The following is a 21,213-nucleotide window of genomic DNA, read 5'->3' as shown; positions in this document are numbered from 1 at the left end:
GCTTCTCTCCTGGAGTGACTTACATTAAGGCTCTGGACTAGGTTCCCAGACAGACGCCATCCCCCTGCCCAGCCCAGGCCTTCGGGACTGTGCCAATGACTCAATGGTGAGCCTGAAACTAAGCCTAAAAGGAAGCAGATGGTCTGTATTAAGAGATTTTCCATGACCTTCCTCATTTCTTCATTTCCTTTCTGTGGGATTTCATATTTGTGAGCATATCCTCTGAATTTGATGGTGTAGCAGTGTTAGACTCAGCAATCCTGAGTCTCAGGGCACTCATTTCATAAAGAACATGCATCAGAAGGGAGCATTTGAGTTATCCTGTAAATGTTTTTAACTCACCAATAACGTTTATGCAGCAATCATGGATCCTGGGCATGGAGATGGTTTTCCTGTTGTGAAATTTTGTGCCATTCCTTAAAGTAATAATATTACTTCTGAGTGGGGGACTAAAGTCCATTTCTAGCAATTCTTATCTTCCTTTTTATTTATTTTTTTATTCTCCTATTAGCTAGGGAAAATAAAAACTGCACAAGGAAAGTCTCCCCATCTCATGCAGCAGTTCATTTTATCCCTTTCATCCTAATTCTCAAAGAAGTAAATAATTGCATACAAAGGATACAAGCCAAGCTTTCTATTCTGTGAGTCTAAGGGACCAGCATATTTATCTTTCTTTCTGTCTGTACCTCTTTGATTTGTATTAATAAAAAGATACTAAAATTTTTTTCTAGAAAGCCAAATAAATGAAATCACACAGCTAGACAATTCTGTATGCAGGATAATGACTATCAGTGATTTGGCAGATACGTGACTTGATAATACAGGTACAAATACATTCATCTGGGTTTTCAAAGTTTTTCTAAAAGTAAAGACTATGGCAAGAAAAGAAAGGCACTAACTCAGACTTTTCAAAGAAAGGAACCTATAAATAGACTAATTGGGCTATCACTCGATTTGTATGTCAGATATGTAAGTACTCAGAGAACAATGTTTGTTTCAGCTGTTCTCATCAATATGATTAATGACTACTTTAAAGTGCTTGATTCCATTTGTGTGCCAGCTGTTCTTGTGTAAAACAAACTGGGACTTTCTCAAGATAATCAGAGTGGGACTGTCTGCAGGGTTTGAGAGCTGATACCTGCGAGTTAGAAAAGGAAATGGATGGCTCTTAGCTGATCCTGATGAGATCAGACCCAGACTCCTGTGACTGAAATATATTCCTAAAGCAGATGCTTGTTACTGGGGGCTTGTAAATCAAGGGCCTGCCCCACGTGCAGGTTCTGCTTGGTGGAAAGGTCTGAGCCAGTCGGGAGCCTTATGCGTGGTTAGCAAGTTAAAAAGAACCTAAGTAGTCTTAACCATACAAACTGATAGTACCTTCAAAGGTAAATATACAAGATGAGTCTTTCAAAATCACAGACAAGCTGGACAAAGCAGCAATAAGAAATCATCAAACCATGGAAGTAATACTATGTCCTTTTCCAATGAAGCAGCCACACACAGGTCACACCCTGGGCGTAGGCAAGGTGTTGGTGATGGGGGCATGACTTCACAATTAGAAAATTGTGTATGCAGGATAATGATTTAGCAGATAAATGACTTGATAGTACAGATATAAATGGATTCATCTGGGTTTTTCAAAGTTCTTCTCAAAGTAAAGACTATGGAATCAAAAGAAAGAGAGGCAAAATGGGGAATGATTTCAACTATGAGCTTCAAAGACATTGAGCATTTCTGTGTTTTCACTTCCTGTAGAGCAAGTTCAAAAGTAGCTGTGCCATCATTGTACCCTCTACACTGAAAGGCAAAAGGAAGTCAGAGATGGGAATGATTTTCTTTACCACACAACTACTTTTAAAAGGATCCACATGAAAATAAGAATCCCATTGTAGTCTTTAAGGTCAGTTCGTTTATGGCACAAAGACAGTCAACAAATATTGTTCAGGCTTTCCCTGTGCTGGTCACTCTGCCTGTAAGGTGGATGCCAGACCTGAAATAGCTTTCCATCTCACTGGGAGAGATCAAAGCATAATTGCTAACAGTTGTCAGATGCTTACTATTTTAGCACTGTACTGAGCGTATACAACCACTATCTTATTTGTTCCTCAGAGCAGCCTTATGAGGTCATTATTATAGCTACATGCCCATTTTAGAGACAAGGACACCAAGCTATTTGCTCAACATCTCACCGTTAAGAATAGCAGAAGCAGGATTCTCACACCCAAGTCTCTCTGACCCCAAAGACCATGCATGGTCTGCACTACTACATGGTATCCATGTTCATGAGGAAAGGGGCAGTGCCAGGCAGTAAGCATGTGGGAAAATGTTGAGATGAGTGCCAAAGGCAGTGTCATGGAAGGTCACCAGAAGAGCAAAAAGCATCTTGAGGAAGCTCAGGGAAGAAGGTGAGGCTTAATCTGAATTTGGATTTGAACTTGTAGACCAAATATTAGTAGGATGATATTGAGGATAACTACCATACTTTCTCACTAATGCTCCTTTGGTGCTGCCAGAGAACGAAAGTTGGCCTCATGAATCACTGAGTTGATCTACTGTCACCTTTCTTATATAATTATAATTAATTATATATATACTTTTAACATTTTATAAATTTTGTGTCAAAATATATCAATCGTCTCTATTTTATAGATGAGAAATTCCATAAAGCCTCATATACTGTAAGAATTGATGAAGCTATTGGGAGATAATTCTCCATGGATCTCCCTCTTTTCTGCATGTCTTATAAACAAAGGCTTCCTGACTGCCCTTTGCTCTAGACTATCTCTTCAAGGATGTTAGTGAACAGCCCAGGAAGATATAGTGAAAAGGGCAGATGCTTCCTGCCTATGTGTTGTAAAAGCTAGGTTCTCTGAGCTCAGTGTTCCTCTGCTGGAGCACAACCCATCATGCTTGCAGGCATCCATCTGGGTCTGTCCACGTTGCCCCCGTGAGACTTGGGAACAAGGGGACCTGACACAATATGCTGTCTCATGCTGCTTGCTGTGCAGTGAGGAGTAAAGTCCTTTGTCTCTGACCCAGGTATCTTGTGTCTTACGCCAGCAACCATGAAACAGTGGCAGTTAGCTTACAACTGGGGTGAAATCTCAGACCATTCATGCTTCAGAAGATAGGAAAATTTTCTTTTTTAGAGAGGTCAAATTTGTCCTCATCCTTAGTGAAAAATAATGCATCTGCTTTGGCATCCATTGGATTAATATCAAGTAGATCGATCTTAGAACCCAGAGAAACCAAGGAAGACAAAATGCCCTTGTGAGAGTCTCCCTTCGATGCTTAGTCAAGGTGCCCGGGGACTAGGCTAAGTACAGCCCTCTCCATGTCCATACCCTCAAAGTGCTCATCATCTAAAGCAAGGGTTGGCAAGCTGGCCCGTGAGCCAAATCTGGCCCACACCTGTTTTATTAAATAAAGTTTATTGTCTAGCAGCATCTACTGCTGCTTCTGTGATGCAATAGCGGAGTTGAGTGGTCGCAGTAGAGACTGTATGGCTTGCAAAGCCTAAAATATTTACTATCTGACTCTTTTTTTAGAGTATTTTTTTAAAAATATTTATTTATTTATTTATTTATTTGGCTGCGCCAGGTCTTAGTTGCGGCATGTGGGCTCTTAGTTGCGGCATGCAGGATCTAGTTCCCTGACCAGGGATCGAACCCGGGCCCCCTGCATTAGGAGCATGGAGTCTGGACCACCAAGGAAGTCCCTACTCTCTGACTCTTTAAGGAAAATATTTGCTAACCTCTGATCTAAAAGAAGAGACAGATACATGAAGAATAAAGAATTCCCTCAAAACATGCTAGAGGCCAAGGTATGAACAGAACATTATGTGAGAATAGAAAAGAAAGCTATAAACACACACGCGTACTCACATATAGGCATGTACAACCCGCTCCTCCGTGTACACCCACACCTGTCATTTACATGCACGGTCTTACTTCATCCTTGTAGCAACTTTATTAGGCATATAGATTAGGAGCATCACCTCTACAGAAAAACTAGGTTTAAATTTAAAGATTTGCAAGTTACTAGCTGAGTGACTTTGGGGTAAGTTACTTAACTTCTCTGTGCCTCACTTGCTAAACATGGGTAATATTACCTATACATCATAGGGTTACTGGAAGGATTAAATGAAGGTGTAGAATATAGCCTCTGACACATAGTAAACAACATGTAACTATTTGTTATCATTTATCTCCATTTTCCAGATGAGTAAATTGAGGGACAGAGAGGTTGAGTAATTTTCTCAAAATCACGTAAGTAGAAAAAGGTAGATGCAGAACTTAATCTCAGCTCTGACTCACAAATCTGGGCTTTTTGCCACTATTATTGTATTGCTTGTCAATAATAAAGGCTTATTAAGTGTATAAGTAAAATCACCACAATAAAATTTCTTTACCTTTTCCAACAATGCTTTCTATTTTTCAAATTGTGATTTGTGGCTTATTGGCATATCCTACAGGTCTTTTGTACTGTGTGAGTTCCACAGGGTCTTACTTGAATTCACTATATTAATATATTCATGCCTGACACTCGATAGTTGTCCTTTAAAGTCAAGTCTACTTTTATTATTAAACTAATGATGTTTCTGGCTTTAAGAGCATACGCCTAAGCAAAGTTTTTGCTAGTGATCTATATAATAATAAGGTAATTTTAAATTAAGAATAGTACTTTTAAATACTAAACTCTAGATAAGTGATTTGATACTATTGTATTGCTCTAAAAATATACCCAAACTGGTGATATGTTCCAAATAGTTTTCATATTGTCCGTTTATCTTACCCTTATTATTCAACTGAGCTAAAAAATAAAAAATAAAAAAAAAACCCCACCAGTAACTGGTTTATAGCCTTTCTGGGAATGGTTCTAAGGGAAAATGTACTGTCTCCTGAAACCCCCTATCTCTCTCTCTTTTTTTTTTTTAAAGAGATTGGAGTTTATTTATTTATTTTTTATTTTTGGCTGTGTTGGGTCTTCCTTTCTGTGCGAGGGCTTTCTCAAGTTGCGGCGAGCGGGGGCCACTCTTCATCGCGGTGCGCGGGCCTCTTACTACCGCGGCCTCTCTCATTGCGGAGCACAGGCTCCAGACGCGCAGGCTCAGTAGTTGTGGCTCAAGGGCCTAGTTGCTCCGCGGCATGTGGGATCTTCCCAGACCAGGGCTCGAACCCGTGTCCCCTGCATTGGCAGGCAGACTCTCAACCACTGCGCCACCAGGGAAGCCCAGAAATCCCCTATCTCTTATCTCCAGATTACTGCCTTTGGCAGAGGGATAGTATGGGGAAATCTTGCTGAGAAACGTGACTATTTAAAGAACTTCATGTCAATAAAAACGAAAAGTCAATATCCATTTGATTTGACATATTATTTTGAGCTTCTAGAAAATATTTTCCATGAGTGACAATGCTGCTTCTTTGACAAGGAAATAATACATGTGCAATCTGATGTGTACTTACTAAAAGTGGAGGGCAATTATTACCTAGAACCTAAGCAAGAGAGACACTATACAAAAAATCATCTCTAAGATGAAAAAAAAATGTCTCTTTGGTCTGCACCAGACTAAAAAATGTGGTGTCTACCTGAACAACATCTTAGTGGCTCTGCATGGAACTTTTCCCTCATTCCATTTTGACGTTTTGGCCATTGGCCTATGAAAACTATTTCCAGAACTTGCCAGGAGGTTGTTTTTCAAAGATGTTATTTTCTGTATTACATTTGTCATCTGTATGAAGCTCCCAAAGAAAAATTCCCCTGGTCTTTGTTCCTCTTGGGAAGCTGCTTTGTGCTTTTATCTAGTGGACCCTGTTACCAATCATGTAACTGATAGCATTCCCCTCTGCGCTGGCTGCTAGAAAGTTTGAGTCAGATTTTCACTTACCTCTAACAAATACGCAGGATTTTCATGGACTGCGTTTTGAATTCTAAGCTTATTCCTGGCCTTGTCAAACTTTCTTTCCTACACTTATGCCTGTTTTTCATTTATTTTTATCTTGTTACATCTTACATATCTTTGTAATCCACTTTGAATGCTTTCTGGATCAAGAGAGACTTGGAAATGCTTAGATGGATATGTATCCTATAATCTGTGCTCTCTTCATGAAACTGGGTGATAAATATAATTACCACACCATTTGATGTAAGGGACTTTATTTTGAAATAAAGAATTACACATTCTTTGAAATTACACATTGGTTCATACAGAATAATCTTCACCTTAATTTCTAAAATCAAACTCACTTTTGGAAACCTTCTAGCAAAATGATTAGACGGGTCAACTTTAGACTTAAAGCCTGGCTAGGAAAATGTATACTTCATGAGATTCATTTTCTCTTGCCATTTGAAATGGGTGCTTGCTCCCCATTTTGTGCTCAATACTGAAAACACAATTCCTCAGCAAAGATTTACTTTATACTTACATTTCAAATTTTTCCAGAAAAGAACTTTTAAGTTATGTAAATATGAAGTCACATTTTTGTGACCCAGCATTGAAACGTGCAAAAGCAAATCAGAATTGTTTTTAACTGAAGGTATGTTTCCAAGTCAATATAGACAAGTGCAGTGTATGGAAATAGTTTTTAGAAATATTTTTAGTTCAGTGAAGTATACTAAACTAAATGTTCTTAATGATAAATTTGGGAAAATATGAACAAAAAATTTTAGAAAGGAATTTGTGATACTAAAATAGATCTACAAATATTCAAAATATCAATATTCTTACTTTATGGGAGTGAGACAAGGCGACTGAAGACACAAAAAACCATGGACTTGATTTAACCAAGTCTTCCTGGAGCATCCGGAACATGAAGAATGACAGTCATAGGGCACTGTCCTGGGAACAGTAGCTGGGTGCTTTTACACATGATTCCCAAAGGGCGGAGATGCTCCTTAGGAAACAGCGGGGTGGATTAATTTCGAGAATAATAAGCTTTACACAAGTGTAATCTGATCTCATCAGACTGAATGCTTGCCAAAAGCCTGAACTCAGAAGCACGACGAAGTCCAATCCTAGTGACCTCATTTCTACACAGGGAGAGCATTTCTAATATTTTTATTTAAAGAAATATTGATAAAATCTACCGGTGAACTTCATAGAAAGGGTATATAATGAATTTCTTGTTTGAACACCTTTTGTGTTCATTTGGAAGTTTAGAGAAATCTGTAAAGATCTGCCTCTCGGCTTCTTAACTTTATCAGTGCCCCTGGATGGAACATGAGGTCAACTATGTAAGTTTCCGGGGGAGGGAGAGCCCCAGTCACCCCCTTTCGGGATTCATTCATCAGCTTGACTTCATTCCAGGCTCTGCCGTACTCCCCGCGAACCAGAGAGCAGCCGATGCCAATTCTGTCAGCCAGAGCCTGGGGGGAGAAAACGCGAGATCAACCAAGAGTGAGGAGGGGGAGGGGCGGAGAAAAAGCCTTGGTTGAAAGACCCACCTTGGTCGAAGGTGAAATATACACTCTTGCAGAAGAACAACAACAAAGTGCTTAGAAAGGAGGCTGGAAAAAATGTGGAGTGTTGTGATAGGAGTTGGTAAAATGTGATAAGTTCCCCTGTTGCTCAAGATTCTGTGGACTCAAAATCTCTGTGTAGGTCCTGCTGGGAAGGGACATTTTTCAGGCAGTTGCGCTGCATTGTATCAGCACAAGATTGATAACGTAATTGGAGAAAAGCTGTTCCCTGGGCTTTCAGCTCTACTGCATCTATCAATCTTTCCACGCTCCTGGGCTGCTCCTTGGGTGTGATATGCAGTGGGATTGAATGGCAGGATTGGAATGGTGGGGACCTGTTTCTAGCCCATTTGTTCTGTGTGGTGTAGACAGGTGTTATGGAGCCGGAGGGGCAGAATTGTGAGCGGTTGGTCCTTCTTGGGCTGCCTGATGCCCTGTCCTCAGGGGTTGCTTATGTTCCTCAGAAGCTGTCTCTTCAATTTGTCCTGATTTTAAAAGCACTTTTAAAATAATCTGGAAACTTCCTAGCCACATCATAGTGGATAAGAGAGCTGGCTTGTGGGACCTTAGTTATCCCCAACCAGGGATTGAACCCAGGGCTCCAGCAGTGACCACGCCAAGTCCTAACCACTGGACTGCCAGGGAATTCCCAGAGTCTGAGTTCTTAACCTCAGCTGAGTTGAATCTGGAAGTGTCTATTTTCTTTGTGAAGTGGGAAACAAGGTCATCTGCGTCATAGGAAGAGGTGAAGATGAAAAGGCTTAGGAAAGAAGGCAGATGTGGGGCACAGATGCTGAGGAAAATAGGAGAAGCCTGTGGCCAGGAGCTGGAAAAGATGGCCAGGCAGCACGTACACCCACCACCTTGGACCCTGAATTGGCTGTGGCACATCCCACTGTCGCGTTCTGCAGCCCGAGTGTCATTGTGGGAAGGGCAGGCAGTAGGATTGGTCCAGTGTGGGCAGGCAAGGCGGAGGGGCGGAAGGATGGGGGCACGAAGACGAGGGAAATCAGTGAGCAGGTTATACGGTCTGTGGACGATTTATCTAGGCTGCCGTGGAGGAAAGGAGCTGGAAGAAAACGGGGAGATGAAGAGTATATGTAGGGGGAGTGAACGCTTTGGGAGGAATGGAAGGATAACACGTTTTACCAGTGAGTGTTGGTGTTCAGGATTCAGTGGTAGGCAAGACCTGGGTGATTAACTGCATGACTCAGGTGAGGTGTGAGGGTAATGAATTCAGTCTGCTGTCACGTTATGAACTGAAATGTTTCCCCTTGAGATTCCTGTTTTCTTTCTGAAGGTGGGTCCCTTAAGAGGCGGTCATGAGGGTGAAGCCCCCATGATGGGAATTGTGCCCTTATAAGAGGAGGAAGGGCCCTCCCCGCACTCTGAAATATAAGGATATGGTACGAAAGCGGCAACTGCCGACCAAGAAGTGGGCCCTCACCAGACACTGAATCTCCTGGCACCTTGATCTTGGACTTCTCAGCCTCCAGAACTGTGAGAAATAACTGTTTATTGTTTAAGCCACCCCATCTGTGGTACTTGGTTATAGTGGCCTGAGAAGACTAATGCAGTGCCTACAAGACACAGAAGGGCAGCTAGCTACAGGGTAAACAGACAGATAGACCTGGAATCAGGAGCGGCTTATGGGACAGAGGAAATGATCTGGAAACCTGAGGCATGTAAGTCGTATTTAAGGTGATGTAGGAGGATGACCTCACCAAATGAAGTATGTAAAGGGAGAAAAGAGAAGAGCCTGGGACAGAACTTGAGTTCTGGGTCAGGACCCCAACACTTAAGACAAGGGTGGAGGAAAAGAGGTCTCCAAAGGAGACTGAGATGAAATGGCAAGAGAGGACGGAAGTTACTAAAAGTGGTGTTAAAGAAAGAGAAGGATCAGTGACAAATTCTTTGACATATCAAGCAAGACAGAAAACAGATCACTGTGATCCTTCTTGGGAGGGAACAAGGGCCAGACTGCAGGGAGTTGAGTATGAAACTGAGGTCAAGGAGTGACTAGGAGTTGAGATGACTCAGAATTTTGACCGAGAATGAGAAGTATCTTCAGACAGAAGCAGTATGGTAGGTTTTGGCTCAGATAGGCATGGGTTCAAATTCCAGCTGTATCTCTGGTTGTCCTTGGGTAAATTCCTTCTCTAAGTATCAGTTTTCTTATCTTTAAAACAAAGATAGTAATTTCAACGTTTGGCATATTTGAGACTCTTCACAATTATATTTATTAAGTGCCTGGCACATAAGCTCAAAATGATGGTGGTCATGGTGATAGGCGCTTATAGGAGTAGTTGTAGATATAATGAGAAAAGATTTACGTTTTCTCTTTAAATGTTTTGGACTTAAGTTTAGATTTTAAAGGTAAAACAGCTAGTAGAGAGAAAGAGATTTAAGATGGGAGAGAAGAATTGATAGAGCAAGAAATCCAAGGAAATAGGAAAGACTGGCATTTGGATTATAAATAGAATTGGCTTGGAACTGGAGGTAAGATGCAATGAGGTTTATAGGTATTCAGGAGAGGGTAGGAAGTTTATACATTTATGTCTATGGCTCTGAAACAATTTTCTCAGCTCCTGTTATACTCCAGACACTGGATACAATGGAGGAAAAAAAAAAAGATCACCCCCTCCCTTAAACCTGATCCTGCTCTAGTGTCCACATCTCTGTGAATGATGCCATCATTTCCAGTTACCCTGCCCAAATCCTGGAAATCATTTTCTTCTTCTCATGCAGTCTCTCACACCACCGCTAGGCAGTCAACAGCTCCTTTCAGTTTTATCTCCTACATCTCCCGCCAAACTCACCTCTCATTCACAGCCTCCACCATGGCTTTAGTATCAGGCACCTGTACTTCTTGCTCCGGTGACCTTCCAGTTGGCCTTCCCGTCTCCAGTCTTTCCCCCGTTCTAGTTCATTCCCCATTCTGTTGCCTGAGTGGTCTTTCAAAATCACTTTCCCCTTAACTTTCAGTGGTTACTCACAGATTTTAAGATCAAGTACAAACTCACATGGTGCTTTACTGTCTGGTGCTCTAGCCTCATCCAACCCCTCCCCGCTTTTCTGGATCCAGACCAACTACTCTACATCCCTCAAATGGACCACTGACTCTCATACCTGTTATTTTAAATAAAATATTTGTATTGTTTAGAACACCCTTGTCTTCCTTCTTTACCTGCTGAAATCCTATGTAGCCTCTAATTCTGAGGCCACATATCACTTCCTCCCTTGAAACTTTCCCTGACGTCACCTGAGAACCCGCAAGTCTGGCTTAGGTCCCCCTTGAATGCAGAGACTCTCACTTTAGTAACCGTATATTCCCAGACCTTGGAAGAGGCCCTGGCCTAGAGTAGGTGTGTGATAAACGTTGAATGAATATGTTTCCAATAGTCTGGTGAATATACGTGTGTGTATGTATATACACATACATATACATGCCAAATATAAGTACATCTAAATGATAGGATTAATATCATCCAGTTAATTGTTAGCCACTGGCTCACTCCACAATGATAAAGACAAAACATTTTTACGTAGTGGGAAATGAGCAAAACATCTTAAATACCTTGAAAAGCAAAGCTCGATGGTAGAAGATTCCTTTTTTGATCAGTCCAATTGGTACAACATTGGACTTAAGTTGAAACTTTAGTTCACTTATATGAAGTTCCCAGCTGAAATCATGTAGTTTTTCTTTTGGAATTTTACCGCCCATTTTTTCTGCCACGTACCTGTGTCAATTACAGTGAGATTGAATCAATCAAGTTTAATATCTCACTTTGGATGCTTTGAGTATAAATATCTGTGTAATTATACTTGTAAAAGATACTTTCCCTCTGATTTTTGTTTGCTTTACTTTAAAAAATGTATTTACTATAAGTTAACATTATGCTTACTATATTTAAACTATCTTACATAAACTGAAATTCCAACAATTTCATTCAGCAGGAAGAAAGAAATGAATGCTAATTTTCCCAATATTTATAGCAAGATACAAATCAATGTCACACTACATTTGTATCAACACAGTTTTTAAATGTTATCTTACTCTTGGAAAGTATTTTCAAATGTTTGAATCTGAAATCCAAGGCATTGTCCTGACATGTGGTCCTTCTTTTAAGGAATTTAAACTCAGAGACAAAGACAAACATATAGGACCATTGTGAACCCTGAGGTTCACAAATCTTTTCAAGTTTTTATCATCTTTTTCTTTTAAATTTTATCTTTTTTTTTAAATTTAGAGAAAGACATGGCATTTACGTAACACTGAAGTTAGAGGAGAGAGGAAGAGGCAAAAAGGGAAAAATTACTAACAGTTAGGCGAGGAGGTGAGGTACGGGGGTGTACTTTGCCTGTGAGTTTCTCCTAAGATTAGGCTCTCACTGAAGATGTCAGTAAGCACACCTGCAAAAATCCTCTGTCAACTGAGGCTGCTACATCATGGAGTAAAGGCAGGATTGCCCATTGTAAAGAAAGAATTTCCTCTTGCTGTACGTGGAACCAAGTGAAGAAGAACAATGGTGAAAACCAAGAGAAAGGATTAGGCAGAAAACTGACCCTCAGTGCCAGCCAGGTGTCCTGTAACAGCCGCTAGGAGCCAAAGGCATGGGGACACATCTCTGTATCGCTCTCTTGGTGTGGGTTCAGGTTAAAAAAACAATTATTTGGGAATGATGAAAACTATTTCTGATAGGAACAAAGCATGAGGAAATTTGACAAGTGTTGAAATGAGCTAAGTCAGAGTTCTGCTTGAGTCATCATTTCTCAGGGACACCAAGGAAAACTTCGGTAGCCAAAAACGCTCTCTTCCAGAGTCGCCTGACAAGAAGTCAGTGATCTGGCGGCTGTGTTTCTTGCAGTTGTCACATCCAGGTTTGGTGCCTGCAATTCACTTCTATTTGGAGAAGATACAAGCTCCCACGGAGATTGCAGCTGTTGCACAAGCCAGGGGCTCACAACTGGCTGGTGTCAGTCATGAAGGCGAGCCTCCATTTCTAGTGATTTCCTGTCAGTCATAAAGTCAGGTTCTCAGCCTTCTCTTAGCGGAATCAGATTAAATGCTCTCATTTAGGAGGCTACCTCACTGGCTTATACAGAGTGCCGAACCATCTCTTAGAATACCCACAATCCCACTTTGGAGCACCGTGAAACACAAAATATCAGACATATAACATAAAAATAAGGGATGGCTATTTGTATTAGAAAACAACTTGTGAGTTTACAAATAATTCAAAATAGGATTCCTTCATTCATAACTTCTTTAGGATCACCCTGGAAGATGCTTTTCCTGGTTTAGCTGGAGAAAATGACCTAGGCATTTTTCTTTAAGTAATTTCCAGCTCCTAGCTCTGATTCTTGGCAAAAATATGATCTAAAATAGAAATGGAGGATTTATTTCCAATTCATTGTGTTTCTGCTTCAGAGTCAGAGGCAGGGTGCTATACAAGTTCGGTTTTATTATGGTGTAGTTGTTTGAAAATTGGCTAAAAAGTGCAAATCAGTAACATCAAAAACATTTTTCAGAAATTGAAAATGTGTATGTATATATAGACGCTTACTTTGCAAGAACCTCAATCTGTTCCTTTATACTGGTGATGGGAAGTATGGATCTGGTCACTTCATACACATAAACACAGAAGTCAGGATCAGAGGGAGGGAGCCATTCTTTATCAGGGCTTCCTTCTCCAGGCAGTTTTGGTGCTACTGCAACCTCTTCCTCCTCCTTCACTTTTTCCTCTTCTTTTTTTCCTCTGCCTTTCCTTAGAGAGTAAACAATAGCAATCAAAATCACAGAGTGAATAAGCACTAACTGTGCTCTGAGTTGATCTGAAGAGCATCGCAGAAATACAGTATTTTATATATGCCTCAGCAACCATACCATACAGAGTTTTCAAATTTTCCGTGACAGTGATAGAGTTTTATAGTCTGTATATTTTGCCGGAGAAATTATTTTTCAAGAGATTACTACATGACTGATACATATTATGAAAATCATTGCTTTTCTGTACCATTGCTTATCAAGATATTTGGTACATTGTAGATATGTAATAAATATTTATGGAATTGGGAAAAAATAGGTTGCCTCCTCAGAGAGTCTATGCCAGTCTCATATCATCTCTTGCTTCAGTTGAGACCTTCTGCAAAAAGAATTTGGATCCCACTTTTAAGAACAATTATCCAAAACATGGAAAAAGACAAAAACAAAATAAGGATGGCATGGAATTTCCATGTCATGCAGGAGCAAAGACTCATGCAAAGTTTATCTAGGGAAACGTATTTAGTTCTGTACTTAGGGAAAATAGAATGTACTTAGTAAACAGTAAAGATACTGTTTAACTAAAAGATACTCTTAATGAAAATTTCCAGACTTAGAGAAGTTACTAGTTAACATGTAGATTTTTGTTTAGTAGAGATGCAAATTATTTCTTTTCAGTGGAAAAAGATACTCCCAAAGGTTAAAATCTTTTTCTAACATTCCGTAATTAAATTGGATATAAATGCATATATTCTCAAATGATCTTTGAACCAGTATTAATATCTTACTAATTCTCTCATGAGTGGAACAAAACAATGACAGGGGTTCTCATTCCAGGTAACAGGGAGTAAGCACACTTCACCCTGTGTCTCCTACTGAATACAGTCATAAAACCTGGACAGGGTGCATGCAATAGCTATTTGAAAACTCGGAAAAATAATTCATAGCAGGAAGATCAGAGAAGACTGACATTTGAATGACTACAGAACTGACGGTGAGCTTATATTTTAATTTTCCTCCACTATTCTCCAAGCTGAACTAAACATAGCCCCAAGTCTGGAAGCGGGCATCAGCACAGAGAGAGTCCAAGGAGAAGCCCGATTGAGAAACAGGAAAGAGAGACAGTGGAGGAAAGCCCTTTTTTTGATTTTTTTTCTTATTTTTATCCATTATCTTGTGCCCCATCTTCTAAGGAAGCTTGTGACGGTGGTGGCAGCGGTGACATTAAGGTCCCTAAGAGTCTAAAACTGCCTTATACTTGCTCAGTCCTCCTGCTGTTTGGCTGTGGACATGGATACAGTCACGGCAAGAGTGTAGCAGCGCAGGGTAAATAAAGGTTTTTTTGGCTTGAGGACCAAAAGGGAAGCTCCAAGGAACCAAAAAAGACAAGGGAGATCATGGAGAGGGAGGAGCTCAGGAAAGCAACCCTATAAAATTGTTTATATATTCCTAGGCTTACTTCCAAGCTGTGTGTGCATAGTTCTGATCCTGAACGGCACATACGTAGATTTTGAAGATGCAACTATGGTATAAACTACCGCCCAAGTCTCATACTGGACACTATTTGGCACACATGCAGGGCTGATCCAAATAGCGCCGCAAAGCCTTTGAAAATGGGACTAATGGTGGAATGACAACCCGCAAAACACTGGTTGAAATTTGAAGACTGAAAGCAACTGGGCCAATTGACTGCTAAAACACACACACAAAAGAAACATTCTTCTTAGAATATGTGTAAGACCCATAAATAAGAACTGAAGGACTCATAACATAATATCACAATCTATATAATTACTCAACATGTGAAGAACCAGGAAAATCTCACCTCATATGGGAAAAGACAATCAAAACACATCAATGCTGAGATGACTCAGCTGTTAACTGTTCCAACAAGTAGGTCAAACACTCTTGAAATGACAGGGAGTTACAAAGTCTTAGAAAGAAATAGAAGATAAAAAAATAGAATTTGCAGCTGAAAAATACAATAACCAAAACTTAAAAAACACAATTCCCTGAATAGGTTTAATAGCAGAATGGAGATAACAGAAGAAACAATCTGTGAACTTGAAGATAAATCAATAAAAATGATCCAATCTGGACAACAAAAGATTGAAAAAGCAACTGACAGAGTCTCAGGGACTTGTGGTGCAATAAAAAAGAGCTAATATTGGTGTCATCGTAGACTCAGAAGAAGAGGAGAAAGAATGAAGCACAGAAAAAAAAATTGAGTAAATTAGGGCTGAAATGGTTTCCTCAATTTGGTTAAAGACATAAATCTACATAGTCAAGAATTTCAGGGACTTCCCTGGTGGCACAGTGGTTAAGAATCTGCCTGCTAATGCAGGGGACACAGATTCGAGCCCTGGTCCGGGAAGATCCCACATGCTGCGGAGCAACTAAGCCCGTGCACCACAACTACTGAGCCTGCGCGCTAGAGCCCTTGAGCCACAACTGCTGAGCCTGTGTGCCACAACTACTGAAGCCTGCACGCCTAGAGCCCATGCTACGCAACAAGAGAAGCCACCGCAATGAGAAGCCCATGCACTGCAATGAAGACTAGCCCCCGCTCACTGCAACTAGAGAAAGCCAATGCGCAGCAACGAAGACCCAACACAGCCATAAATAAATAAATAAATAAATATTTATTAAAAAAATAAAAAAGAATTTCAGTGAATGTCAATAAGGTACACCCAAAGAAATGCACTCCAGACACGTTGAAATCAAACTATTGAAAACTAAAGACAAAGCAGATGACGTGATTGCCTATGTAGAAAATCCCAAGGAATCTACTGAAAAAACTCCCAGAACTAAGCATTGAGTTCATCAAGATCTGAAGATATAAGAACAACATACAAAATCAATTATGTTTCTATATAGTTACAATGAACAGGTGGAAACCAAAATTAAAAACCAAAAAAAATTTGGAGCACTTACAATTATGCCAAGAAAATTAAATCCTTAGGTATAAACTTCTAAAAAACATGTGCAGGATTTGTGTGCTGAATATTAAAAAGTGCTGTCAAAAGCAATCAAAGAAGGTGTAAATACATGATGAGACATCCTGTGTCCATAGATTTAAAGATGCAACATATTAAAGATGTAATTCTCCCCAAATGATCTCTAGGTTTAATGTAATTCCTATCAAAATCCAAGCAAAGTTTTTTTGTAGAATAGAATATCTTATTCTAAGATTTATATGGAAAGGCACAGGTGCTAGAATAGCGAAATCAAACTTGACAAAGAAGAATAAAGTGGGAAGAATCACTTTGCTTGATATCAAATCTTACTGTGTAGCTACAGTAATCCAGATGGAATGATACTGGTGGAGGGACAGACACACAAATTAATGTAACAGAACAGAAGACCCAGACCCACACAAATATGCTCAACTATTTTTGACAAAGGTGCAAAAGCAATTCAATGGAAGAAGTATAGACTTTTCAGCAAATGGTGCTGAGCAGTTAGACATGAATGATCCTTGTGATAGAACTATTGATTATCTTAACATGAACCTACCCATGTGAGAAAATTGTATAGAAGTTAATACACACACAAACACACACACGTAGGAGTAAAACTGGGGGAACCTGAATAAAATCATTGGATTGTGTTCATAATTATCCTGGTTGTGATACTGTACTATAGTTTTGAAAATGTTATCATTGGGGGAAACTGGGTTAAGGGTATATGGGCTCACTCTATGTTATTTCTTACAATAGCATGTAAATTTACAATTATATCATAATATTTTCAATTAAAAGATCCATTGACCAGGCTTCTGTCATCTATTATTGGACTCTATTCTGTTCATTCATGTCCCGGTCTATCCTTTCATCAGTACCAAACTATTTTGGTTACTGTAGCTTTACAGTAAGTCATAAAATCAGGTAGAATGATTCAATTTTATTCTTTTTCAAAATGATTTTTCACTATTATAATTTATTTACCTTTCCATAAAAGTTTTAGAATTAGCATATCTCTATCTACCAAAAATGCTGCTGGAATTTCGATAGAATTGTATCAAATTTAGATCAACTCAGGGAAAACTGACATTTTCACTATGTTGAGTTTTCCAACACATGAACATGGTATATCTCTTCACATATTTAGTGATTCTTTGATTTCCTTTGTGTTTTACAGTTCTCAATATATAAGTTCTATACATGTTTTGTTTCATTTTCTCTTTCACTTTAATTTCATATTTCATTTTTCAGCCCTATTAATATTAAAATGGTATTAAAAATTTTTGGTTTTCAGTTTTTCATTGCTGGTATATAAAAATATAATTGATTTTTCTGTGTTGAACTTATATCCTGACATGTTGCTAAACTCACCTATTAGTTCTAGGAGTTTTGTTTTTTTTTAAGTGGATTCCTTAAGGATTTTCTATTTAGACAATCATGTTGTCTGCAAATAGGAACAGTTTTTCTCTCCTCACTTGTCTTGTTCATGATCTTTGCAGGAAAGCATCCAGTCTTTCACCATTAAGTATGGTGTCATTTTTGTGGATGCCTTTTATCAGGTTGAGGAAGTTCCCTTATATTTCTATTTTGCTGACAGTTTTATTTTTTATCGTGAATAGATGTTGAATTTTGTCAACTGATTTTCTGCATCAATTAATATGATTATATGCTTTTTCTTCTTTATACTGTTAATATGGATTACATTGATTGATTTTCAAATATTGAACCAGCCTTGCATTCCTGGGATAAACTCCTCTGAGATGAATTATTCTCTTTATATATTGCTTTGATGTGCTAATATTTCAGAAAGGTTTTTTTTCATCTATGTTCATGATGGATTTTGAGGTGTAATTTTCTTTTCTTATAATGTCCTTGTCTGGTATTGACATTAGGATAATGCTGGTATCATAACATGAGTTGGGAAACATTCTCTTTTCTATTTTCTGGAAAAGATTGTTTAGAGTTGGTGTTAATTCTTGAAATGTTTGGCAGAATTCACTAATGAAATCATCTGGGTCAGGAGATTTCTCTTTTGAAGGGTTTTATGAAATCAACTTCTTTAATAGTTAAATGATGATTTGGGCATCTGTTTCATCTTTGGTGAGTTTTGATAGTTTGCAGTTTTTGATGAATTGGTCCATTTCATCTAAGGTGCTGAATTAAAGTTCTCATAGTACTATTGACATAGTTATTGACATTTTTAAAGAACCAGCTTTTGATTTCATTGACTTTCTCTGCTGTTTTTCTGTTTTAAATTTCACTGATTTCTGTTTTTATTATTTTCTTCCTTCTAATTGTATTAGGTTTCTTTTTCTAGATTCTTGAGGTTAGATTATTGATTTATGACCTCTCTATCTAATACATTTTAGTAAAATAAATCTCCCTCTCAGCATTGCTTTGGCTGCATCCCACAAATTTTGAAAGTTGTATTTTCATTTTCATTCAGTTCTTTGTATATTTTAAGTCCTTTGAGGCTTCCTTTTGTCCCAGAGATTATTTAGAAGTGTATCATTCAATTTCCATATGCTTAAAGATTTTCTTCTTGTCTTTCTGTCATTAATTTCTAGTTTGATTCTATTATGGTCAGAGAACATAATCTGTATGATTTCAATTATTTTAAATTTGCTGAGCCTTGTTTTATGACCCAGGGTATTGTAAATGTTCCAAATGCAGCTGAAAAAATGTGTATTCTGTTGCTGGTGATGGAATGTTCCATAATATGTCAATTAAATCCTATTTATTTCTGGTGTTGTTCAACTCTTTTATATCCTTGCTGATTTTAGGTCAAGTAGTTCTATCAGTTGCTCAGAGGGGCATGTTGAAGTCCTCAACTATAATTTTGGATTTTTCTATTTCTCCTTTCTGCTCTATCAGTTTTTGCCTCATGTATTTTGAGGCTCTGTTGTTTGGGGCATATACATTGGATCATTATGTCTTCTTCATGGATTGATTCATTTTATCATATGTAATGTCCCTCTTTGTCTCTAGAATTTTTCTTTGCTCTGAAGTCTACCTTAGTACATATTTAAAAAGCCACTCCTGCTTTTTAAAAAATTAATGTTTACATGGTATCTTCTTCCATCCTTTCATTTTCAACCCACCTATATTGATACATTTGAGTTTCTTTAAACAGCATATAGTTGAATCATAAATTTTTAATCCACTCTGCCAATCTCTGCCTTTTGATTGGTTCTTTTCCTTCGTTTTTCTTTTCTTGCCTTCCTGTGGGTTACTTGAACATTTCTTATTTATCCATCTTGATTTATTTACATTGCTTTTGAGTGTAATACTGTAGGTATTATAATATACATATATTGCTTATCACAGTCTGCTGGTGTCCACGTTTTACCACTTTGAGAGAAATATGGAAACCTCACACCCATGGAGGTCTCTTTACCGTCTCCACTTTTAAATACCATCGTCTTGAGTATCAGATGTTTTTATAATTTTTGTTTCAATCATCAAATATGATGTATAAAGCTCACGAGGAAATAGTCTATTGTATATACCCATATTTCAGCCCTTCCTTCTTTCTTCCCGATCCTTCCAGATTCTTTCATTATTTTCTTTTCGTTGGAAGAACTTCCTTTAGCTAGCCAATCTGTAAGGGTAGGCTAGCTAGCAATAAATTGTTTTCCCTCATCTGGGAATGTCTATTTCTCCCTCTTTATTGCTGAAGGATAGATGCATCAGATAGAGAACACATGGTTGATTCTTTTAGCACTTGAAAAATGGTGTACCATTTCCTTCTGGTCTGAGAGAAATCTACTGTCATTCAAATTGGTGTTTCCCTATAGGTAATTGGAATTTACACCTTTATGAAGTCTGGATCCCATGACTCAGGTGGGCTTTCTTGGGTGGAGCAATCTCTTATGAGAAGCATTCTATGCTATGCTAGCAGAGAGAGAGGGAGGACTAGGAAGCCTGTGTGTGACTTCTTTCGCCTTTGCTTATGTGTATCTTTTGCCTGCTGATCTTGCATTGTATCTTTTGCTATAATAAATCTTAGCCGTGATTATATATTTGAAAGCCCCAAAATGGGACTAGGCTAGTGTAGGCAGGTAAATCTCCCAAATTATGTATTTACAAGTATGGAGCATTCTGTTCCACTAGCAGTAAATTAGGGGTGGGAATTATCTTTAAGTATTATTTGAAGCATGGTGTGGGAGGAGGATCAACTAAAGTCCATTTGAGTTTTCCCTTTAATTTAGAGAAAAAAATACAAAAATAATCCAATCAGCTGCTATTGGAGAATTACACAAAACTCTATAATCATAACAAATACTAAAAAAAAAAAGTTTTATATTTTCTAATCCAATATTCTATTTACTACAGCCAAGGAAAGAGTCTAATCATGCATTAAATGCTCTAACCATATATTGTGATAAAATCTCCAAGCAAAAATTACTATTTTCCAGCTATATCATCTTAACCCTTTTCCTTTTTTGTAAGATAAATAAACTGAACATCTTAACATGCATAGTCAGATGTTAGTAAATTAGGAACTAATGCTGGGAAGGTCAATTAGAATGGCAAGAAAGCATAAATAGGTTTACCTGTTTTCTAAAATTACAGGGTAGCTTTGTAAGATTGGAGATCTCGACCCTGTGATTACTCAGAGCCACCTATGAAACAAAGCAGGTGTAGTTCTCCCTGAGCATGCTGCCTGAAGTGAGAAGAATCATTTGGTGTGAGAAGATGACGTCCGGTATCCTGGGCTAAGCGCATCAGAGAGGGAAATCTGACTGAGTGATTAAAAAGAGATAATTTATGGGAACCCCTGAATTGTAATTTCCTGCTGCTATAAATAGAAGTATTTCACTTGGACTTCTTTCCCATGAAGGCTGCCAAGTGGTGTAAATAAGGGCTTCAGTACTTAAATGAATTTCATTTCTAGATAAACATGGAAACAAGAGCTTGGAAATTACAAAATTAACTCCTGTAAAATTAATCTCCAGAAAGAACATCAATTTATGAGTAAAGATATAAGAAATTCTAGGTTTCTTGCAGAAACTTTAGCAAAACTAC

The 21,213-nt window shown here is 38.5% G+C and overlaps 1 protein-coding gene across 2 annotated transcripts in view; it reads right to left on the bottom strand.

The window, feature by feature from the left end:
* Nucleotides 1–7,155: 7,155 nt before the first annotated feature.
* The window catches only part of ARMC3 (armadillo repeat containing 3), an 89,142-nt gene continuing 75,084 nt past the window's right edge, over nt 7,156–21,213 (bottom strand). For both annotated transcript variants that reach the window (XM_068538630.1, XM_068538636.1), the window contains exons 16-18: nt 13,026–13,226; nt 11,036–11,198; nt 7,156–7,365 (exon numbers count right to left, since the gene is read on the bottom strand). In XM_068538630.1, coding sequence (XP_068394731.1) covers nt 7,156–7,365; nt 11,036–11,198; nt 13,026–13,226 — 574 coding nt within the window. The remainder of the gene's footprint in view (nt 7,366–11,035; nt 11,199–13,025; nt 13,227–21,213) is intronic.

Source organism: Eschrichtius robustus, chromosome 1 (genome assembly GCF_028021215.1).
Source record: "Eschrichtius robustus isolate mEscRob2 chromosome 1, mEscRob2.pri, whole genome shotgun sequence".
NCBI classification, from domain to species: domain Eukaryota; kingdom Metazoa; phylum Chordata; class Mammalia; order Artiodactyla; family Eschrichtiidae; genus Eschrichtius; species Eschrichtius robustus.
This window is presented reverse-complemented; position numbering and strand designations above follow the sequence as displayed.